General features: G+C 44.5%; 2 protein-coding genes across 3 annotated transcripts; one reads left to right on the top strand and one right to left on the bottom strand.

Moving 5' to 3' along the window:
• Nucleotides 1–205: 205 nt before the first annotated feature.
• On the bottom strand, nucleotides 206–7,173 carry LOC133954074 (mitoferrin-2-like). The gene is made up of 4 exons (XM_062388360.1): nucleotides 6,673–7,173; nucleotides 2,168–2,396; nucleotides 2,021–2,077; nucleotides 206–1,440 (listed from the first exon to the last, which is right to left on the bottom strand). Exons 1-4 carry the CDS (start codon nucleotides 7,012–7,014, stop codon nucleotides 848–850), a joined length of 1,221 nt encoding a protein of 406 aa, XP_062244344.1. The 5' UTR covers nucleotides 7,015–7,173; the 3' UTR covers nucleotides 206–847.
• A 7,357-nt stretch (nucleotides 7,174–14,530) lies between these two features.
• Nucleotides 14,531–22,818, top strand: LOC133954035 (ectonucleoside triphosphate diphosphohydrolase 7-like). Of its 2 annotated transcripts, XM_062388292.1 has the most exons (14): nucleotides 14,531–14,730; nucleotides 15,904–16,003; nucleotides 16,097–16,282; nucleotides 16,430–16,635; nucleotides 17,764–17,914; nucleotides 18,019–18,122; nucleotides 18,250–18,309; nucleotides 18,393–18,541; nucleotides 18,806–18,972; nucleotides 19,243–19,444; nucleotides 20,136–20,255; nucleotides 20,344–20,429; nucleotides 21,136–21,297; nucleotides 21,901–22,818. In XM_062388292.1, the coding sequence occupies exons 2-14, from the start codon at nucleotides 15,996–15,998 to the stop codon at nucleotides 22,115–22,117; spliced, it is 1,818 nt and encodes a 605-aa protein (XP_062244276.1). In that variant the 5' UTR covers nucleotides 14,531–14,730; nucleotides 15,904–15,995; the 3' UTR covers nucleotides 22,118–22,818. The 2 variants fall into 2 exon arrangements, with proteins under 2 accessions (XP_062244276.1, XP_062244277.1); XM_062388293.1 differs by lacking the exon at nucleotides 14,531–14,730 and having other exon boundaries at nucleotides 14,780–16,003.
• The last annotated feature ends 1,208 nt before the right edge of the window (nucleotides 22,819–24,026 follow it).

Here is a 24,026-nt window from a genome sequence, read left to right as displayed (position 1 = left end):
GTTTCATTTGTTGCGTTTGACTTAGAATGTTTCCTTCTGCATGAGAAGGTGCATGATAAATAAAGATATTGAATCCAGCTCAGGTCGGACGAGACCTGAGGAAAAGATAGATTATTATGAGTTACCTTTTAATGTTGGTTAAACTAATCGTCTTAAACGTTTTTTAAGATTTTCCATCATGGTTGAGCTGTGCCCCCCCCCCCCCCCCCCCCCCCCCCCCGGGCAGGTCACATGGTTTGAATACCTACTGGTAACCCTCTTTACAGTGCAGTTCTGAAATATTAGGACAGGGACACATTTTTGTTCTGTCCTCAAAACACGAGGTAAAGTGCCGAGGCTGCAATTTTAGCCGTGTTCATCTGAAGTGAACATAAACAGCATCAAATTAAACATTAAAGCTGAATCTGAACTTTTACCTCCAGATATTTTAAATCTGCTTCAGAACAGGATCCAAACACAAATCCCAATATAACACAAAACTGCATTGTAGGTGGTCAACAGAAAGTAAGGAGTAAATATCTCTTTGTTCAAAGGGACAAGTTGAACTTTACTTTGATGGTTACCCTTCATGAGTTCTTTGCTTTGTGAAAGCACATGAATGTGATGTTAAGGGGGGGGGGGGGAATTCACGGAACCACTTCCTGTCTGCTGTTCCAAAGGCTTCTTCTTGTGGATGGTTATCAACGGACATCTTGTTAAACCCCCACATTGACCCTCTGACCTCAGCTGCTGGAACGAGACAGGACTGCACTCAACTGATCTCAGTAAACAATTCAAAAGTTGAAGATTTTCTCAAATAATCTCAAATTCATGTTTGTTTCCTCAGGACTCGGTGGATGAGACGTCTTTATTTGTCTCCGTCCCGGTCTCCACGCAGCCGCCTCTCGTGCTGCCGCTTGGTGATGATGTATTTGAAGAACTCGTACACTGACCAGCTGATGGCCGTGGAGGGCATCTGGTAGATGATCCGGGCCTGGACGCCCTTGAAGAACGCCGGCACGCCTCCCATCCTGTACACTGTCCGAAAGGCCTCGCCCAGACCAGAGATGTGCCGGCTGACCGGGGCGGTGGCGGCGGCAGCTCCGACCGCTCCGGCTGCCGTGGCTGCCTCGGCCCGGATCACGTGGATGGCCTGCGCCTCCTGTGTGTTGAGGAGGGTCTTGCACACGTCCAGGGGAGTAGTGACGGCGGCAGCCAGAGCTCCGGCCAGCGCGCCAGACACCACGTGGGAGGAGGGGTTGTATTGTCTGTGGGGGTTGAGCAGCTCCTGGAGGTATTCGTAGGTCATGAAGTGGAGCGCCTGGAAGGGCACGTTCATGGTCAGCTGGGTGGTGTAGCTGCGGTAGAAGGCGGCCGGGCCCTCGCGCCGCAGCAACGAGCCCATGCAGTCCAACACACTGCGGTAAGGAGAGTTGAACATCTGCATTCGCTGTTTCACAACTGGAAAGAACAAACAGAGCGGAGAGAGAGAGAGGACGTTAGGAAGGAGGGAGACGTTTTACAGGATTCTACAACTTAGAGAAGGAACTGGAAGAACTGTGAGGACGGAAGGAAAACTAGAAAGGATCGATGTGAGTCAGAGTCATTAAATCCAAACTGGGTCTCAAACAGACAGTATCTCAATATGAGACTGACAATGGCTGGAATACGTAAAACAAGAAGTTCTTATTCAAAACATAACCTCCCTGATGGAGGGATCACATCTGATAACATCTATTCACACATCTGAATCCGATCTCCAAGCTCAGAAGAGTCAGGTCTGGTCTTATAAGCTTTGAAATATGGTAGATTCACATCAATCATAACTGAAATACACGTTCACAATAAATATGTTCTGTGTAGATAATGCTGGTTTTCCTGTTCTTGTGTCTGTGGCGCCCCCAAGTGTCCTGACGCGGACCTGCACCCTCTAATGGATTTTCTACAAAGGCCTCAGAAGCAGGTTGAGGACTTGCCCTGTACAAACCTATGGTTCAGTTTCACTGTGCAGCTGAATTAACGAGTCAGGAAGAGGGTTTACCTTCAGCCGGGTTCATCAGGGCGTCGTGCAGCACCGTGGCCATGCAGCCGGCAACTCCTGCAGAACAGAGACACACCACGAGGTTAAAGCCTCGGCCATCAGGTTTCCTCTCTTCTCCATTTGAGCATCACGGACGAGGCTTCTTACCGTTAGCAAAGTGGCTGTTAGCTCCGGGGTGGATCGCGCCACTGAGTGAAAACTTGATCTTCTCATAGCAGGCGAAGTAGAGAGCGTGGGCGGGGCCTGCGCCGACCGCCAGCACGTTCACGCCTCTGATTGGCCGCCACACGCCCTCAGTCCTGACGATCTGCCGCAGGGCGTCCATCACGTTCCTGTAGCGCGCCCCGGGCTCCGGGTGCAGGCTCTGCATACGAGTCTGAGGTGAGAGGAACAACAGGGACATGTAAATATGTATTTCACACATGAAGAAGGCAGCAGGAGACACTCTCACAGCTCGGTGTTTGTTAAGCTACTCACTCTGACCACCTGTCAGACTAGAAATCACAACGCTTTAAACCCAGTGCTCATTCAAAGTGTTTAGGAATGTGTCTGAACTTCACACTTAAAGATGGAAACAACTACATTGACCATCCAAGCACGAAGGAGGAGGAGTGCTCATCCACACACTGAGACTGTAGAGGAGCAGTGAAGTTAAAGTGGGCCAATCACCAGTCTGTAGGAATGAAGCAACAGAGCAATGAAGACACTTGAAAAGCTCCAGTTTGTGAAATCCTTGAACTTTCCGGATTGTGCAAGAAGTGAACTTCCCCGGCTTCCCCCCAGGGGGCAACAGAGCACCGGGGATATTCCAGTTTCTGGGAAACAATAAATCAAATGGAATGTTTTCCTCATGAATCAACTTCCTGAATACCTGAAGCCACCAGACCAGTTCATTTCAATCAGGGCTTAATTTGAACAAAACCATTGTTGCAGCAGTTTACAAATAAATCTCTGGGTTTCATTCAACTTTCTCTTCTCTTGTTCTGCTTTAGTTTAGTTGCATACAGGTGAGATAGTGTGTTGTAAAGTTTAAGTAATAATATGATGTGTATATATTCTATTTTTATTTCCTGTGTTTTCATTTATTCTTTGTTTTTTTCATGATTGTTGTGACTTTAGAGTTTGATAATAAATCATTTTATATTTCTGTCATTGTTCATAATTTCTTAATGAAAATGAGAGTATTTTCTGAATGGTGTTTTACATCATCTTTATATATTTATTAATAATTAAATAAATATCAGAAAAAACTTAAAGAGTTTTGATCTTGATAAAAACCTGATGAATTCATAATCATGGAGAAATCGTGGAGTAACAGGACTGGACGTCATTATCTGAAGAGCTTCTCTCCTGTCTGCAGGAGTGTGTGTGTCTGTGTCTGTGTGTGTGTGTGTGTGTGTGTGTGTGTGTGTGTGTGTGTGTGTGGGGGGGGGGGGGTTGGGGGAGCGTCTTGTAACTGTAGCACAAATCATTACGAGTTGCCTGATGCTATTTTAAAAGCTGCATTTGTCGGGGAAGCAAAAATGACGATGAGCCTGGACCTCCGTCATTCAACCAACAGCTAATAAGCACCCATGTGACATGTGGTGTCAAGTAGAGCTAAGTACTGAGCAGGAGCAGAAGTAAACATCTGAACAGAATGAGACAAACACACATTTGTTTGAGGCCAAAGGACGACACACACTAACATCTCGTTAAACAAAGATATTTAAAACCTGGCTTGGACCTGGCTTACCTAAAAGTGATGTTTGATTGGTTTGGAGGAGAAGGAAGAAATACTATTAACATCTATCATCCCCACAGCCTGAAGAACCAGGAGTCTACCGTTAGGTTGTTATGCAGTGAATCAAGTGACTGGAATATCAGGTGTCATTACTGGGATGACTGGCTTATATAAATAAGCTCACTAGTCACAGAGCTTGTTTCCTTTCCATCTAAAGCAGAATCTTATTTTCTGGACTTTCACATAGAGAGATAACATTAGTCTCAGTGATTTGGTTTCTGAAGATAGACACAAAATCTAATGTTGGTGACGTATCACACAAAGTTGTACTGAATACCGACCCAACCACAAGAGGGAAGAGACAAAACTCATCTGTGAGGAAGTAAATCTAAATCCAGGAACCACATCCACTGACGTCAGTGTCACATCGAGTTCCTTGAATTTACTAGGTAGCGTAGACACACGCTTTTAATTTGAAATTCAAACATCCATTCAAATTTGGAGGTTAAAGATGTTGTTTGCACTGTAATGACCTATTTCCCGATGTCACAGATATTCAAAACTAATCACACAAGAAAAACTTCACACTTGAGAAGCTGAAAACTTTCCTTCTCACAATTCCTCATGAAGCTTAACGGCACAAAACAAACTATCAGGTAGAACTCTTTTTAAATCTGACACACGGCCCCCTTTAAAGATGTATATGATGCATTTCAGAGTGAACATCTAAAAGACCGATGACAATAATCCAATCTGTATGTATAATGTTTCTCCACAACCTGCTGCCAGTTACAACACAGTGACAAATCAGAAATAAAAAAACTTCTAATCTAGTAAATCTCAGTCATGTCTTTAATCTGCTGCTCAGTGTGACTGAATCTCTGCAGTGGAAACTTTCCTCGTAAACAAGGTTTGCGGATGTTTTGCCCAAAAAATGCAATGAACTGGAAAATAACTAATCATCATAGAGTTGTAGTGAATAACAGCTTTGTTGGATTGAATGTAGAATGTGTGACTACTACGCAACAAGTACAGTTGTGCTTATCTTCATGATGTTCTCACGATAAGCGCACTGGATGTTCTTTTCCATCTAGTCCAACAGGAAATAAACACAAATCATTACCCAGAGATCTTTCCCTTTCCCATCATAACCAATGTCTTGGAGGAAGCTACTGGATCGTTCCTGGAAACAAAGCACTCCCAGTAAAGTGAAATATTCACGACACCTCCTTTGAAATGTGCTTCATTTTGTCTCTTTTACAGAACAAACAGGACACATCGAGCTGGAGCATTTAATTGTGTAACTAACAGGTTGAAAGTCATGAGCACGGGGAGTATAAGGTCAAATGGACCCCACTGACACAGCTGACATGTTGGATAACAACTCCTATTAGTAAAAAAAAAACAAGGCTGTGTGTGTAGAAGAACAGCTAGAGGTTAAAAAACAGGGAGCATGAGTTCGGTTTAAGTAAAAACTAAGTTAATATTCACCTATTATTTATTGGTTGAGGTGGCTGAGAAGCTTAGAAAGTACCAGTTATGTCGTGTACACTGGTTTACAGAACATCCATGAAGGAGAGGACAACTGTGCAGACTACAAACCTCCTTATATCACGTCTGGTTGTTCATCCTCTAAAATCAATGTGTCCGACTGTCGCCCTATCAGAGTTAATCATCCACTCTCTTATCTCCTCACGTTGAACTTAGCACATGGATCTTCTCTGGAGGTTTACATCTTCAGTTATGTGCCTGCAATCAAAAAGACTCTGAAACTATCAATGAAAATCCGGTTATAACCCAGTTCAAGTTCAATGTCTTTATAATTTTAGTTTGGTGAATTATTGGAGACAACAGACGATGCTCTGTGTGGATGTTGGGACACGGAGATGACGCAACATCCTTGTTCTTTCCAACTTTGCACCGACTTCCTTAAATATTTTTTAACTTCAATATTCCCTTGACCACAAATGTCATTTTTCCTTCTTGAGGGAACTGAAACTGTTGAACATCTCTTCTATTTATATCCAGTCACAGAAGGAATTTAAGAAAACTCCTGTGTGGTTTTTTCCAGTAACATAGTCACACCTTTGAACACATATCAGATTCTGATTTATAAATATCTCTGCCCGGAAGTTTCCCGGTATGATACATATAGTAATTATAGGTAAATATCAAATTCATTAATGTAGATTTTTAAAAAGAAAGTGAAACACTGCTTGGTTATTTACAATCAAGAACAATGTTTACTATTTGCTACTGAAATGAAAAAGACTTAGTTTGTTTAAGACTGTCCTTTGGTTTATATTTGTAAATCTATTTCCAGTAAATTATTTGACTTCTCGATCTTCTGTTGACCAAAGTACCAGAAGTAGTAAGTGTGTTACTCTGGAACAACAACAACAACAACAACAACCATGTCAAAGTGAAGTGATATGTGGCTGAATAGAACCGAAGCAGAGGTAACATCGTGTCGAGGAGCCGGATCAGTCGCTTCCCCTCAGGGCGACAACTGCAACACAACTCAGCCAGGGATGTGTCCGATAATGGATGCACGGTCGCCAATGAGTGCGGCTGCAGCCCGAGCGTTTAAGCTAACGTGTGTAGCATGCTAGCTCAATGTGGGCAGACGCAGATATCACACCGTACAGTTTGTTATGATTATATTATGACGCAGCAACTTGGACGTGAAAGTGAAGGACACGTACAACACGGGGATTATTCACGTTTCACCGTGAACACTTAGTTTCTCGCTCTTTCGTGTCAGCGTTAGTTAGCTGGCTGGCTGACCTCTGCTAGCAAGGTTGCCCCTGTTAGCTTGTGGCTAACCGGACTCGGGCCTCTACGTTTGCACCGGGGCTGTGGAAGCGACCCATACCGGGCCTAGCATGTGGTGAAAGACGCGGTGTGGTGCGAGCCCTGGTGGCGGTACCTTGACACAGTCGATGGGGTACATGAGGCAGTGCTCCATGATCCCAGCCACGGCTCCTGCCAGCATGTGAGTGCTGGTGGCTTCCCCCGGAGGAAGCCCTTCATAGTCCATGTCCGGCTCCGCAGAGGTCGGGCTGTCCGCCGGCGGGGCTCGATGCAACACGGGGGCAAAGTCCTGTTCCCCGGGCATCCTTGGTGAAAGAGAGCCGACAAACCCCCCGGTGGCGTCCCGGAGCCGGCCGCCCAGCCATCGGATCTCTGCCCCGGCTGCGGCGCCCGCGACGCGGCTGTCGACGCCCGGTGATTCCACGGACGTCCGGGACACGAAGCCGTCCGCTTCCATTCAAGCGTCCAAGAGTGTACGTCCGTGAAGCGGGTTCGATTCCCGGACCCGAGCGACCCGCCTGTAGCTGGTGTGTTCCCGGCGGATCCGTCTGACTCGCAGCCTCCCGCGGAGCGTGTTGGCGCGTCGCTGCTCCTGAGCGGAACCCGGGAAACATCCGGGGGTGCGTCACTGAGTCAGGAGGGGAACAGGCGCTGATTGGATAAAACACACGTCAATCACCAAGGGCCTATTCGATTGGTCAGTTGGTTCTAAAATTGAGGCGGGTAATTAAGGAGGGCAGGGATTCTGATTCGCTGGGCGTTGCTGTTTTGTAACAGTGGGAGGTCACATGTCCGGGAAGAGCTTGGGTCAGCAGTTCCACTAACATATCTTGTAAATATATAAATGTATATATAAACTTGAGAATTTTAACTGAGATTTATAAACAAATAATAATACTATAAGTCACTTCATACAAACAATATTAAAGAGATGCATCACGTAAATCATCAAAATGACAGAACCTCAGATTGTGTTTCTTTCATTTCGAGCAGGTTTGACTCAGAACTCTGCAGCCTTTTGAAATTGAAAGGATTATTCTGAGCATTTTTCAACGTGCTCAAAAAGTTCTACAGCTCTGAGATAAATTAGAAAGTGGTGAAAATTCACTTATTCTGGCTTGCGCAGGCCTGAGATTGCCTGTGCTCGGGCCCGTTAGTGCTACAGCGTAGCCCTAGTTTTTGTAGGTGGCAAAAACTGCGATAAATGGTGTTCGATCGGCCACGCATTCACACTCTGCGTGTCAATATATTTGGCCAATCAGAAGAAGCCCTGCCACTTTAGATGATAAATTATAGAAATTCATATCATTGATGGTTTTTGCTGTCAATGAATTATTGTCAAAAGAATTGAAGAAACAGATTATTTGAAAAACAGAGATATGACTGAGCCTCAAATCTCGCTCTGCCTTCCCACTGTGGAAATATCAAGGGATCTCGTTTGTCCCGGGTCAGATTCATCATTATGATAAACATGTGCATGTCTATCTATAGTTTTGAGGCCACACTTTTGTCCAATAGCATAATTATGAGGACATTTATAATGTCCTCATAATTACATTATAAATGTAATTATAATGTAATTATAATTACATTATAATTACATCACAAACTCAAAGGACTGTTTGAATGTGGTTAGGGTTAGGTTTAGGTTTAGGTTGAGACCCGAAAAGACTAAGGTACCTGCTCTGTCCTGTCCGCAAAAACTAAAGCCTGAGAGCCCGTCAGGGACTTGTGATGCAGATGCCAATGTTGATAGTTGGGAGTAAAAAATCCAATATACCCATATATTTGCAGATATATATATATGAACATTAAAATAATTCAGACATAGGTCAACATAATTAAGACTTTGTAGGTAATATTTTTGCATATTTAAGACTTTTCCAACCAGCAGTAATTGTGGATTCACAGTTTTATTTCATTGTCTTAAACAATGTGAGTCAAAAGATTAATTTACATTTTCACTGATTTCACAGAGAGTAATTCATGGATCTTGATGAGAATAATAATTCATTTCGGGGAGTGCTGAAATCCACGATTATTAATCTAGATTTTTGCATTTTGTGATGAAATATGACTATTGAAAGGAAACATGTAAAAATAAAGAAATCAAGGAATAAATGGAATGTTCCGGAAGAAGAGAATTGGCGGCCATTTATGCATGTGGTCCCCCACTCTCTCTGTTTCCCTTTCACAATAAAGCCTATGTCCTATAAATAAAAACAACATAAAGGTTATAACGACCCAAAAATACATGCAAAGGAAAAGGACTCATTAAGATCACAGACATGTTTAATGTAAAAGATTACAGACACGTTCAATGTTCTATATATCGAAGGCTCATGCTCCTTTATCTTAAAGGTTCCATTGATAGGTCCTTTATAGCAAAATAAGATGAAGGGAATAAACTTTAACTTAATCAGAAATCTCTCCATAATATTTCTAACTTTCTATTTACAACTAATAGAATAAACTAGTGATGGAAGGTTTTTTTCAACAAAACGTGGGGACTATTCAAGGCCCAGCTACGATTCTGCAAAACTCTATTTGTATGTCCCAACAAATAAGGGACCTTATAGACATGCTGGCCAAGAAGAACACAGAGTTCCAGGAGGAAAAGACTAAAAAGAACGTTCTCCAAGAAGAGCTGGAGAAACTCAAAGCTTCTTTTGACGAGGTCTGCCAAAGTCATGCAGCCAATCAGGAGAAGTTCGACATCGAGGTCCAGGAGGAGAAGAGGATGAAGAAGGATCTCGAAGATGAGGTGGAAAAGCTCAAAGCGTCTCATCGCAAGGTCTGCCAAAGTCATACCCAGGAGAAGTTAGACACCGAGCTCCAGGACGAGAAGAAGAAGAAGAACAATATCCAAGAAGAGCTGGAGAAGCTCAAAGCATCTTATCACAAGGTCTGGCAAAGTTATGCAACCAACCAGGAGAAGTTGAAAACCGAGCTCCAGGAGGAGAAGAAGAAGAAGAGCGATCTCGAAGAAGAGCTGGAAAAGCTCAAAGCTTCTTATCACGAGGTCTGCCAAAGTCATGCAACCAATCAGGAGAAGTTCAACCCCGAGCTCCAGGAGGAGAAGAGGATGAAGAACTCTCTCCAAGAAGAGCTGGAGAATCTCAAAACTTCTCACCACGAGGTCTGGCAAAGTGTTGCAAACAACCAGGAGAAGTTAGAAACCGAGCTCCAGGACGAGAAGATGAAGAAGAGCGATCTCCAAGAAGAGCTGGAGAAGCTCCAAGCTTTACATCACGAGGTCTGCCAAAGTCATGCAACCAATCAGGAGAAGTTGAAAACCGAGCTCCAGGAGGAGAAGAGGATGAAGAACTCTCTCCAAGAAGAGCTGGAGAATCTCAAAACTTCTCACCACGAGGTCTGGCAAAGTGTTGCAAACAACCAGGAGAAGTTAGAAACCGAGCTCCAGGACGAGAAAATGAAGAAGAACGATCTCCAAGAAGAGCTGGAGAAGCTCCAAGCTTCTCATCACGAGGTCTGCCAAAGTCATGAAACCAATCAGGAGACGTTGAAAACCGAGCTCCAGGAGGAGAAGATGAAGAAGAGCGATCTCCAAGAAGAGCTGGAGAAGCTCCAAGCTTTACATCAAGAGGTCTGCCAAAGTCATGCAACCAATCAGGAGAAGTTGAAAACCGAGCTCCAGGAGAAGAAGAGGATGAAGAACTCTCTCCAAAAAGAGCTGGAGAATCTCAAAACTTCTCACCACGAGGTCTGGCAAAGTGTTGCAAACAACCAGGAGAAGTTAGAAACCGAGCTCCAGGACGAGAAAAAGAAGAAGAACGATCTTCAAGAAGAGCTGGAGAAGCTCCAAGCTTCTCATCACGAGGTCTGCCAAAGTCATGAAACCAATCAGGAGACGTTGAAAACCGAGCTCCAGGAGGCGAAGATGAAGAAGAGCGATCTCCAAGAAGAGCTGGAGAAGCTCCAAGCTTTACATCACGAGGTCTGCCAAAGTCATGCAACCAATCAGGAGAAGTTGAAAACCGAGCTCCAGGAGGAGAAGAGGATGAAGAACTCTCTCCAAGAAGAGCTGGAGAATCTCAAAACTTCTCACCACGAGGTCTGGCAAAGTGTTGCAAACAACCAGGAGAAGTTAGAAACCGAGCTCCAGGACGAGAAAAAGAAGAAGAACGATCTCCAAGAAGAGCTGGAGAAGCTCCAAGCTTCTCATCACGAGGTCTGCCAAAGTCATGAAACCAATCAGGAGACGTTCAACACCGAGCTCCAGGAGGAGAAGAGGATGAAGAACTCTCTCCAAGAAGAGATGGAGAAGCTCAAAACTTCTCAACAAGAGGTCTTCCAAAGTCATGCAATCCACCAGGAGAAGTTGAAAACCGAGCTCCAGGACGAGAAGAACAAGAAGAATGTTCTCCTAAAAAATCTGGAGAAGTTCAGGGTTACTTCTGATGAGGTCTTCCAAAGGTATAAACCTTATGCTTCGACAACTGAGCTCACTGAGGAAGAGGTTCTCTCCAATGTTCTCCCTGATCCCAAACCCAAGGAGACAGGGCTGCCTGAGAAGACAGAGAAACCTAAGAAGACTTCATTGTGTAAGAGAGTCCGCCACCTTCTGGGGTTGTGCAGGAAGCAGAAGAGGTCAGCGGCGCCAACATCCCCCAGCAGCTGAGCTGACCTTCTTCACCTGCTGTGAGGACTGTCAAGGTTAATGGAGGGATTTACAATTTCATTTCAAAACATCCTAAAAAAAATAATGTCCTCACAATGAAAGTATTTCACCAAATAAACGATAAAAAACAAAATGTCTTGCACATGTTGATGTTCTTAAGATAAGGTAAGATAAGATGTACCTTCATTTATCCTCCATGGAGGAAATTCACAAATGACACAGCAGCACAAGAAAGTGTATCAGATACTGTTCACATGCAAGAGTCATGGAACCACAGTGTAGGCCTGTGCATGCACCACCAGTTTGGTTCTCGTGGTTTTCCAGGTATGCATCTGTCAGACTCTATATATATCACATTTTATTCTCTTCTATAAAATGTTTGTGGATACAGATTCTAAGTGTACACAGCCATATCCCTACATAAAATACATTAATCAGCTGTATGCCTGCACACATGCAAATACAAATATACACACACTGGTATCGATAGCGTTTTTTTAAATTCATACAGATTTGGGTTTTTTCAAGGAAACATAAACTTGAAGAGTTTTTGTTGACCTTTGTTTGGGCACAGCCATGGAATCTGAGTGGAGATATAGAGTGCTCCTTAAAGCTGCTCACTATGCCACCAGTATATTTGTTTGTCTGTTGTATAGTGCTGGAATTAATATTCTGCCTCTGATGATGTTAGAATTAATACTCGATGTTCAGTTTACTTCTGTTAGTGGGTTTGAAACTCGTGCATGCTTAGGTCTTAAATGGTGGAGAACAGGGGCTCTCCATCCCTGCAGGTCGATGTTAATAAAGAAAGTAGCAGCTCAAGTGAAAAATATAGTATGACAAAAAATATGTGTAAATAAAGAAATATATTCAAAGTAGGGATAATTACATATATACACAAGGCTATTTAAAAAAAATAAAATAAATAGAGATGGGATCAGAGTTTTTCCACTCTATGGGCCCGAGGTGCGGTGGGACGATCCTCTTAAAGGTGACATTAAGGACACCGGTCCGAAGTCGTGTGCAGCACTGGGACGCTCCGTCTTGGGCACAGGGACGATGCAGGATGTCTTCCAGATCTCAGGCAGTCTCAGCGAGAGGTTGTATAGATGTATAAACACACCTGACCGCCGCTCCACACACACCTTGAAGACCTTGGGGTCCATGTTGTCCGGACCTCCAGTCTTATTCATCCTGGTTTTGGTGAGCTGTCATCTCACCTGGCTGGTCTTGAGGTTTTGGGGTTAGTTTGGGGCGTGGTGGGGGACAGACTGGGGGAGGTGACAGTAACTACAATGGCGGCTGAAAACTACAGATATTGTTTGTCCATCTTGTTGTTGAGTCATACCCCATGACGACTAAAGGGAGACAGGACTTGTATCTCCATCTTATCTCCATCCTCATATGTTCTCTCCATCCTTGCTGCTTTTGATCCTTGTCTCCTAACTTCCCCGATAGCAGATTCGACGCAAAAAGGGCCGGCACGGAAATCAAGACGAGCACTTTCTACACCAATTCTCACCGAGATAAGAGATAAAGATCCTTTGTCGTCACTCCGTGGCGTGGTGTCAAAGTTTGATTAAACGCCGAAAACGCGAGGTTCTGTGTCTTGGACCTAGATGGTCCGATCAAGTCCAAACTAGATATGTAAGACAAGAGTCCCGGCTTGATGACATTTACACAGAAATTATGACTTGAAAACACAGCGCTCCCTGGTGGCTACAGGAAGGCACATGTTTTATACTTTGATGAACTGCTCCTGGCTGCTTTACAATATGCAGCTCAAAAGAGCTCAGGCAAATCATTGGTTGATGGTCATAATTGTGACATTTCCTCAAACCATGTAAACATTGATGTGCAGCGAAGGGTAGTCCTTTGCCAAAGGACAAGATGTTTTCATTACTTCACTCTGCATTGTCCTTTCACTACCAAACTCTGTCTCTTGATTAGAGTCCAAGCCTGAACAGCTCTATGTGTCAATATTCCCTCATTAGTCATAGCGCCACCTACTGATGGAACACTCTGCCTGAGGACCTGCGAGCTGCTGGAGGTGTGGAAATCATACATATGAGTTTAAAACTCTTTAAACTTGCTTTTGATAATAGACTTTATTTTATTGCATCCCAGTTGTACATTTGACTCGACGAAGCCCTAGTTTATCATATAGCTGCAGAATTGCTTGAAATATTTAATATAAAAATATACATTGAAACATCTTCTAACTTTCAAGGTTATGACATATGGGAAACGGAAACAAATCTACATATATGAATGTAAAATTAATAAAGATTTAATAAATCTTTTCTCAAAAACATCATAACATTTTAGGAAGATAGATGGATAGATAGATACTGATAGAATATATAAATAATGGTAATTATGGTTATAATAATAATCATAATCATCATAATCATCGTAATAATAATATTCTGGTCAGATCACAACATTAGCTCAAGCTGAGCATTACAATATTGCCACCTTGTGGACAAAAGTGGGAACTGAATCAGCATCAATCTCCATGAATTATCAATTACTATAATTGTGTATTATATATAGTATATATATTTTTTTCTAGGAAAAGTAGAACAACAGTTCAATTTTTTGTGGAACAGTTCCACAAAATACGTTATGGTGGAAAGTTATGGATAACCCGACAGGAAGTCGCCAAACTTTGACGTTACACGTTCGATTATATCAACTTTAAATGACGTCATTTCAACAACTTGGAGATTCGAACTAGGTGGCGTTTGATTACACGCCATCAAAACACGAGGTTGTCACATCTGTATGATGTCACAGTATGTGTGTGTGTGTGTGTGTGGGGGGGGGGGGGGTCATAGAATACTCTGATGTCTTCGATGTTGCAAAGAAGAGAGTTACTTCAATAAAAATTCTGACCATTTTCGTGCGATCCTTATACACTGTGTATATATATTTATATATTCTCTTTACATTGTTATTTATTATACTTTTGTTTATTTATGTGCATGCACGGATATGAATATACATTTTTATGAGTTGCAGCATATACATTTATATGTAGTCTATATATATATATATATACTGTATGTTTATATTTTATCTTGTGTATTTATTACTTTTAGTGAATGTCTTTACTATCTTTTTTATGCTGTAAAATTAATGGGGTGGTAGTTGGGACTAATAATATAATATAATATAATAAAGCATAATAAACTATAATATAGTATAGAATAGTCTACTTTGTAAGGTAGTTCCCATGAGGTCTAATTTTTCCTATAGTCGTGAATGCAGCATGCCAGCTGATAGACGTGTTCACGGGTCGACCGGAAGTCTGGAGGCTTTAGTTTCCCGTCATGTCTTCTTCTTCCTCCTCTTCCTCCTCCTCCTCCTCCGCTACTTCTTCTTCTCGTCGTCTGTGAACATCTTCCTGGTGAATGTCAGTTTTCATGGTTTCAGAAAACCCGTCGTCGTGTTGACGGTCGAAGGAGCAGCAGGTCCCCGCGGAGGGAGTGTAACTGTCGCGGGGCTGGAGTCGCTTCTGCCGGGGAGGTAACGTCTGAGAGGGGTTAGCATCTGGAGCTAGCCGGCACATTAGCTGCCTGTGTTGCTTATATAAGATCTACATTGTGTGTGTGGGTGTTAGCATCGCGTTCTCCTGCTGCTGTGGTTCTATAACAGCTACATCTCATATAAGGAATACCCCAGCCCGTTAGCTTCTCTATTAGAGTGTGTGGAACATGTGATGCTAACAGATGCAGCTTCTCACACACTATCACAAGGTAAATACCGTGTGTATTGTGTAGAAGGTACATGTGCAGTGTGTGTGTTTTTAAAGACTGGGCGATGTGTATTTAAACACAAACGTGTATTCATGGTCTAAGGACAGTGAGGAGCTGTCACTCTTATTTGATCCACCTCAGATCTGTCAATCATTAGAGCAAACAGGAGACTTTAATCGTGATAATAATCTTTTCTGATCTATTATAGACTTTAACTCTGGATTAACGCTCCTAACTGTGAAATATCAATTCTGTGCAACATACTGATTCATTGCAATCCACTCTATGTCCATAGTGCTGCTGTGATCCTGTGCATTCCCCCATCGTGGGACAGAAATGATTATTTTATCTTATCTCATCATTCGGGGCCACAGGTGTTCTGTAGGGTACCAAAGGTTATTTATTGAAGCCACACGGCTCAACACAGCAAAGCCACATGAATCCAAAAAGCATCTGGTGAATTAAAACAAAAGAAGTTTACTCAAGCTGTCAAACCACAGAAAAGACCATCAACAAGCAACGAGGCAGTGCCACTGAGCTCCAGGGACATGCAGCTCATGTGTAGCCTGTTTTAAAATGATGTGAAGTATGTTTGTGTTAGAATGTCCCGTTTACAACCTTTTAGTTTTTTAATTATTATTCATGTAGGACTGGCTGCCTTCTTTGTTTTGTTTCCTTGTGTTTTTTATTGATAACTTGGGAAAAAGAAAAATACAACAAAAGAAAAAGATGATGTAACTAATGAGCTTGTTTTTTAACATTTCAAAAACTACTGATCAGATAGATTGCATGTTGTGGAGTGGATCCGGATAAATGGGTGGATCCATCCCTTTCCTTATGCCGAGGCCGAGCGTTGGGAGGCGTGCCCTCTCTGATCACCAGATTCCGATGTTACTTCACTGTTCTGTTGTGTTGACACGTTTCTCCCCCTTCCTCCTCACAGACAGACGACACGTCTCAGGAAGGATCCTGACCCGACTGCAGACACCATGAGGTGACGACTGCAGCTCCTTGTGTTTCTGCCAACGTGGACTTATGGCAAGGTAAAGACAAAGAGCCTGTGATGTTTGTCTGTCTTAACTTTGTGTGTTGTAACTTGTGTGTTTAAGCTTTGTTGTTGTTGTCTTGCGGCACAGGATCACTCTGTCCTGCCTGCCGGCCTCCTGGTACTGCAGCGTGTCCCTGCTGTCCCTGGGCTGCGCTCCCAGACAGAGGCTGCTGCTGCTGCTGCTCCTCTTCATCATCTCCACGCTCCTCATCTTCGGGACCAACCAGAGGCTGCTATGGGGCCCCCAGCGACAGCCTGGGGCCCATTACAACAAGTGAGTCTTCAATATTTTACATTTGCATCATGCATAGCGTTGAATATTGTGTGTGAATTAAACCTGAACCAGTGTCTGCTCATGATCAAACTGGTTTTTCAGGAGTTGTGTTGATGTAACAGCTTCAAAATGTTGGTTCTCTTCCAGGTACCTCTCTATAGCAGAGGCAATGGAGGCCACTGACACTCTCAACCCCTCTCTGAACTATGGGATTGTGGTGGACTGTGGCAGCAGCGGCTCTCGGGTGTTTGTGTACTACTGGCGCCCGCACAACGGGAACCCCCACACCCTGCTGGACATCCGGCAGATGAAGGACCACGAACACAAACCTGTGGTGAAGAAGATCAAACCTGGTGAGGAGGCGGAGCCGAGTTTATCACACTGTTAAAACGTTTTACTGTAAAATGCATAGACCGTTATAAAAGTGGACGCTGACTTCCACGTGAAAACACCAAACTCAAGGCTTCGAAATAGCAGCTGACAAACCAGTGGGTGACATTAAGAGGTGGCGACACTGGGATGCAGGTCTCCATTCCGTTCATCGGTCATTGTGTGTGTTCGATGTTTAAGGGTTGGAAGTCAAACGCACACAAACAAACCAGACAAAGCTCGGCCCTTGGTTTGCTGAGGATTTCATGTTTCCACCACTCTATATATTTACTACTATTAAGATTGATTAAAACTTCTACCACAATTATCCGATCAGTGCAACTGCTGTGAGGAAGGAAAAGAGTAAAGTTCTACAAAGGTTTGTTCAAATGTTGTGTCTTAAACTGTTCCTGTTGTGTCATTGTGTTACAACGTTGTCATGCAGAGTAACTCAGAACACAGTGGTGCCTTCACGAGGATCATAGCTTATCAGTTTCTGTCCCTTTGACTCGCAGCCAGGAGGTGAAGACAGAGCGTGAGAAAGAGATAAACCAGAACATTCCTGGAAAACACAAAGTGGAGATAAAGAAAAGAAGATCATAGATTGTTTATTTTACAAATACTTCTGTCTCTTTTTCCCTTTGTGCTCATTTCATCTTGAGATTATGAATAGTTGTGGAGATTGGCTTCATTCATTTGTCGTAGTGGTGGTGAGAACTGTTCAGTCCATGTGACTCGGTGTTATCTGGGTCACAGCAGACTGATTCGATTCCCTGAGTTTGTTCCAGGAACTGACTTTAAGGCTTACGTGGCATTTTGAGCTGTGGGACGTCCCCTGTGCTGTAACAGAGTTTATAGAAGAACCTGATCTGCTGTTTTCATCAAAGCTGAGGAATGAGATTTAATTATGATGATCACTATGAGCCTGTTTGGATCGGTCTGTCTGAATCTGTGAAAGTGACAAAGAGCTGCTGCTGCACAAAGATCCGTTCACCGGTTTATTCAACTGGAGAAACTGTTGTTAAACTCGATGTGGCGACAACACAACAGATGTGAAACAAGTTGTGTTTGTCGTTTGCGTTGAAACACAAACGTGCTCGTGGTCTTCACAGGCATCTCCACTCTGGCCAAGTCCCCGACGCAGGCCAGTAACTACCTGCAGCCGCTGCTCAGCTTCGCCGCCGCTCACGTCCCGAGGATCAAACACAAGGAGACGCCGCTCTACATCCTGTGCACCGCCGGCATGAGGCTGCTGCCAGAGAGGTAAGGCCCCCCCCCCGCTCCGAGAGAAACTCTGTGGTGTCGGGGGTTTCTTCATCGGACTCTTCAGCTGCTGGTGCCTTAATGCTTCTGGTGTGTCCACGCAGCCAACAGGCAGCGATCCTGGAGGACCTGGTCAGTGACGTCCCTCTGGAGTTTGACTTCCTGTTCTCCAGCTCGCATGCTGAGGTCATCTCTGGGAAACAGGAGGGTGAGAGGACGCTCTTATCGCACTGATTTCACTTTGTTGTTGTTATTGTTGGATGATGCTGGTTTTAGTTGTGGATTGATTATTACCTGTGATAACGTGTTCTTGTTGTTGCCCCCCCCCCCCGAAGGCGTGTATGCATGGATCGGCATTAACTTTGTGTTGGGCCGCTTTGATCACGCTGACGATGGTGAGTGAGGAGAAGTAAACAAGTCGTTCTTCAGACTTTAAACAATTAGATAATAATGTGATTAAATTGTTCTTTCTTCTCAGAGGACGCCACAGTCGAGGTGACGACCGGGTCTCAGAACCAGCAGCCAATCAGCAGGCGGCGTACAGTGGGAATCATGGATATGGGAGGAGCTTCTCTGCAGATTGCCTATGAGGTTCCCAGTGCCATCACCTTCAACTCACCACAAGAGGTAAAGAGCTGCAGTCACACCAAGCTGCCGGTCATTTTAATGATTTGATCATTTTGTCTATGAAACACTTTTAAATATTTAGAGATCACATAACTCAGAACCCACAGTGATATCATCAGATGTTATTGATGAGACGATCGAGACCCAGACTTTGCAGAAATCACTCATGTTTCCTTACACACATAGAGGGGACAACTTAACACCAGGTCCTGTGTGTGTGTTGTTTGTGTGTGTGTTGTGTGTTGTGTGTTGTGTGTTTTCCAGGAGGAGGCAGGGAAGAGTGTCCTGGCAGAGTTCAATCTGGGCTGTGACGTGGACCACACACAACACGTGTACCGAGTCTACGTCACCACGTTCCTCGGCTTCGGAGGGAACATGGCCCGGCAGCGATACGAGGACCAGCTGCTGAACAAGACATTCGCCAAGAACAGGTTCACACTCACACACATTGGTCCTCAGCTTATCTCTTATCATACTGTAGTTATTATTAGACTAGTTATAAATGACTACATCCCCCCCTCCTCAGTATTTACTTTGTGAGCCGGGTGGAACATGATGTAAAATAGTGTTTTCAGGCCTGTCTTGTTAATCTGTTGTTTCTGTTAATCACACTAATGTCTCCTCATGAATATGAACTGTAACTTCAGGTTCATTTCACCACCTGACACCTGAACAATGTTCCTCATGTTCCTGTTGTCCAGGTTCCTCACCACGCAGACGGGCCTGACCGAGGACAAACCCTACCTGGACCCGTGTCTGCCGGCCGGGCTGTCGGACACGGTGGTCAGGGAGAACCGCACCTTGTACCTGAGGGGTCAGGGAACCTGGGCTGAGTGTCAGCGTTCTGTCCTGCCCTTCCTGGGCCTCCACAACGGCACCATGTCCCCGGGGGGCGTATATCAGGTACAACTCACTGACAGCTATGAGCTCTACAACAGTTTAGAGCAACACTATGCAACTTCTTTTTTACCTTAAACCTGCAGCTCCATTTAAAAGAGTTTGACGGTTGAGTGAGTGTGAACAAGGAGAGTTTCCTCCTTCTCTCCCTGGTGAGTGGGTTCCATCTCCTCTGAGAAGAACTGACTGAGAGTCACAACCAGCTGCAGTTGAAGAGGGAAGCTGAACTGAGATCAGTTAAAAAGACTCTGAAGATTTTAACAACCAGAGTTTATCTCCATCATTCAGCAGGAAACTGTTAAACATGAAGAATTCTGAGTTTGGTGGATTTATTACAGCTGCAGCTCTTCAGGTTCAGGAAGCAGAGGATCATGGGTAATATCCAGCGTTCAGTTGTGTTTCAGCTCAACACATTGAAAGACTACACATGAAAACCATGTATTAGCTCGATCCTGTGTGTGGCTGCAGGGGGCGCTGTTGCTCAGTGGATGTTGCATAATGTTGTTTTAACTTCTGGGGTAAATATGAACACGTCTCAGATGTTCTATCTCAGATTGAACATATTAAACAAAACGCACTCCTTTTGAAATAAGTGTGTAATGATCAGTAGTAATTATTAAAGCATTAAAAACAAGTTTTAGACTCAAGATGATATATTCACATTATTAACGTCACTGTATTATTTCATTTTCTTCAGGCTCCGATCAACTTCAGCAACAGCGAGTTCTACGGCTTCTCCGAGTTCTACTACTGCATGGAGGACGTGCTGAGGATCGGAGGACAGTACGACAGTGAGAAATACTCCCGAGCTGCTACGGTAACACAAACACATCACTGCTACACAACACAGGTACAGAGAAGCAACTGGAGATGTGACTCTGATCTGTGTTTGCTGTGCCCTGCAGGACTACTGCGCCACCCAGTGGTCGACCCTGAAGCAGCGTCTGGACAACCAGCTCTTCGCTCAGCAGGCCGACATCAGCCGACTCAAGTAGGTTCATCTGTTCGTCCGAGTCACATCGTGATGACACACAACCCACTCTGTGTCGTGTCTCTCTGCAGCCACACTGTGGGCATCAGTGTCTGAGAACTGATCTGAGAACAGATCACTTCTGTTTGGAACAGCTAACGTCTGTTCGGTGATAGATGCACAGAAAACAGATCTGATACAGACAGTTGTGTAGATCCTTACTCAGAACTGGTTCTTTATGTAAAAGGCTTCATGTAATAGACACAATGGGAAGTGTGTTACAGCAAGCTGCAGATTGTCCACACGGGGGCGCTGTTCTGCCTTGAGGTGGTGAAATCATCTGTTTCCAGCTCAAACATGATCCTTTCGTCAATGAAGTCAAACTAGTTCAGTCCCAGAATCAACCAAACTGATCTTCAGAGGATTAACTTTATAGAATCCAAAACCAAAGCCTGGACTTAACTGAACCACATCGTTACTCTGGGAATATGCTTCAGCTTTAAAATATCAAAAACACAATATCTTCAAACTGTAATGTTGTTTCCTGCAGGTGAAGAATGAAAACCACAGAAGTTATGATTTATTATGTTTCTTGTTAACTGCACATCTGAGTCTCAGGCTGCTGTTGAACACTTCTGCTTCTGGCCTGTAGGTGGCGCAGGTCAGACCAGTCAGAACCAGTCCTCTCTTTGCTCTTTAACCCATCCCTCTGTTCTCTCTCACTCAGGCATCAGTGCTTCAAGTCGGCCTGGATGTACGAGGTGCTGCACTCTGGGTTCCGGTTCCCCCCCGACTACCCCAGTCTGAAAACGGCTCAGCTGGTTTACGACAAGGAGGTCCAGTGGACGCTGGGAGCCATCCTGTATAAGACCCGCTTCCTGCCTCTCAGGTAACTCCTGGTTCTCATCATGTGTTCATAGCTAAGTGTCTGATTGGTCACTGTGACAGAGTGTAGAGGGCTCTGCAGCTCAGGAGGCTCACGGTGGGATGGTGCTGGTGGAGCGAGGCCTCTGTGGATCACACGAGTCTGTAGTTGAAGTTTGGACTCAGTTTGGTTGAACGTGTGTTCTGTTGCGACCTCGCTGCCGCTGCTCCCCCCCCCCCTATGCACAGACACAAAATGACGTCATCAGCCCAAGATGGCAGCGTTTGTGTCGGGGGTGTTCCAGCTTCCTCTCTGGATGGTGGGAGGAGGAGGAGACGTGGCGTCCATCTTTCACAGTCTCATTTCTTCCTGCAGTCTCGGCTGAATGAACCACGCAGCCTCGCCCTCGGGGGGGAAAGACAGATTAGATGAGATTTATCACTTTGTTCAAGGTCGACTGCTCCCGTGTGAAAGAGGATGTGGCCTTTCTCACAGGACTTGTGTCCCTTCATATCAGATGTTTTTATGTTGGATGACTCATGTCCTCCGCTCTTATCACTGTTTTGTTCCACACTGAAGATTAGAAGTTGGTTTTACGAGCCTTGCACCTCCTTGTCTCTCCTCCAGGGACCTGCAGCAGGAGACGCTGCGACAGAACCACCCCAGCTGGCTGCGCTCCTCCTTCCTCTACAACCACCACCTGTTCTCGCTCTGCATCCTGGTGGTGGTGCTCGCCATCCTGCTCTACATCCTGCGCCTGCGGAGGATCCACCAGCGGGAGAGTCGGCAGGCCGAGGCCCTGAGCCTGCTCTGGGTGGAGGAGGGAGACGCCCTCCTCCCCTGAGGAACATGCAACACGAGGTTCCACGTGGATGAGCAGCGTAATTTACTGTAACCTCAAATCCAACACTAAAGACTGTGAGGATAATCAGGATCCTGGTGATTCCTGAGCAGCCAGAGGCGCACGTGAAGAGGCGGGGCTTCACTTCACTGGGAAACAACACGAGCAGCTTTAATGAGCCTGGACATCAAACTCCTCTTTGACCGTCAGCTCGGAGCAGAGAGGAAAGATGTTCTCTCTTCTCCTCAAGACAGTTTCAGATGAAAAGAATCACCTTCGCATTCCAGGATCAAACGCTAACCATTCCCTCTCTGATCCAGGTTCTGGTTTCCTGCTGGTCCGACACTGAACCTGGATCAGCACAGATGCTCAATGGAAGAGATTGGGTTTAAGAATGAGGGATTCTTGATCGTCCAACATGACTCATGAGAAGATATTTGATCTAAAACGACATCTTACGAAGTCACATGACCAGATGAGATTGTTTCCTTCCCTTTTTTTAAATCCTTCCTCTCCTGAAAAACAAAGGAAGCAAAGACGGCGCAGCCGTGACTCAGTGAAGAACAGTTTATTTTCCCTCGTGGTGAAACAGCAGAGACAAATATTCCATCCACCATCGAGCAGCTGAAGCATCTGATCCTGATCTTCAGCGAGCTGGTGTCAGGGCGAGCGTCTCGTTCATCTTCATCCCGTCCCCCCCCCCCCCCCCCCCCGATGGAGCGACTCCCTCGACCGGGCATCGATGACGTCGGCCTCAGATTGTGCTTTGAGACTTGAAGGCTACTGCTGTCCCCCCCCCCCGGAGGCCGGATTCCAGAATCCAACGATTCCACCAAAGGGAAAAATCTGCTCTCGTCCAATCGGTGCTTTTTAAATTTAAAACCACTTTTGAGGGGAAATATCTTATTGTGAAAATAAGGGTCTATTTTACTCATTTACATTTTTTTACTGTATTTCGTGGCTGTGACTTGTTCAGCGGAGCGACAAACGATGACGATGCAAATGTGTGTCTGATTATTAACTGTTGAAACTTCCCCAGAAGTTAAATTACGTGTTGATCCCACAGTGGGAGATGTTTTTTTATTTTAATGTCAGAAAGACGATGTTAATTCTTCTGGATTTCATTCCGAGGTGTGTTGACGGTTAAGAAGCTGATTCCTTTGTTAGAGAATGAGACGTGTTGTGAAGGTTTGATCGTTAAAGGAGACGTCCGATGGTTTTATTCAGAGTTTCTTTCCTCTTGTGTTTTAAAGTTTCTCTTTTACGGACATGAACTGTAATTACAGGTGGTCGACGTGTCCCCACTTCCTCCCACTTTCCAGATATGATGCTAAAAACACATTAACTGACAAAAACAATCTTTGAATGAAAAAGTATTCAATGTAAATTTCAACTTGGATGACCTGTACTGCAGCCAGCCACCGGGGGGCGATCAAGAACCTTTAGCTTCACTTTTGGGTCATGTCGTCCGTCTTTATTCAGTCTGAGGAATAAATATAAGTATGTTTGAGGGTAGGGATGTTTTCTGGGAGTGTAAACTTTAGTTACACTTATTAAAACCTGAATATGAACAGTACAACAGTATACAACTTTTTAACTGAGAAGCTTCACAAACAACAGCTTTGTAAAGAGAATCGTGATTCCACTTGTTTTGTTTCTTCTCGTTCTGACGTGATGTCGTCGTCCCTCGATCACAAACCTCACTCCTCTTCCTGGTTCTGTCCCGAGGTGCATTGTGGGATTTCTGCTGCTTCACGAAGTCGTCGAGTGTTTTTTTTCCGGAGCTGGGCGTCGTGCAATGTCGAACTGATTCACCGAAGGGAACCCTTGACTCTCGTGTTTTAATCCAGGTACCTTGAACATCAATGTGAAGAGAATCGATTCCATTCCAATAAAGAAAAATCCTTTCTTT

The sequence above is a fragment of the Platichthys flesus genome, chromosome 5 (assembly GCF_949316205.1).
Source record: "Platichthys flesus chromosome 5, fPlaFle2.1, whole genome shotgun sequence".
NCBI classification, from domain to species: domain Eukaryota; kingdom Metazoa; phylum Chordata; class Actinopteri; order Pleuronectiformes; family Pleuronectidae; genus Platichthys; species Platichthys flesus.
The sequence above is the reverse complement of the archived record's forward strand: the minus strand, read 5'-3'. Positions and strand labels throughout refer to the sequence as shown.

Coding starts and splice junctions, on each gene's coding strand:
- LOC133954074 (XM_062388360.1), bottom strand. CDS start 7,014: ATGGAAGCGGACGGCTTCGTGTCCCGGACGTCCGTGGAATCACCGGGC. Junction 2,397..6,672: donor ACCCCATCGACTGTGTCAAG/GTACCGCCACCA, acceptor CTCTCACCTCAG/ACTCGTATGCAGAGCCTGCA. Junction 2,078..2,167: donor TAACAGCCACTTTGCTAACG/GTAAGAAGCCTC, acceptor TCTGTTCTGCAG/GAGTTGCCGGCTGCATGGCC.
- LOC133954035 (XM_062388292.1), top strand. Junction 16,283..16,429: donor CCTGGGGCCCATTACAACAA/GTGAGTCTTCAA, acceptor GTTCTCTTCCAG/GTACCTCTCTATAGCAGAGG. Junction 20,256..20,343: donor AATACTCCCGAGCTGCTACG/GTAACACAAACA, acceptor TGTGCCCTGCAG/GACTACTGCGCCACCCAGTG.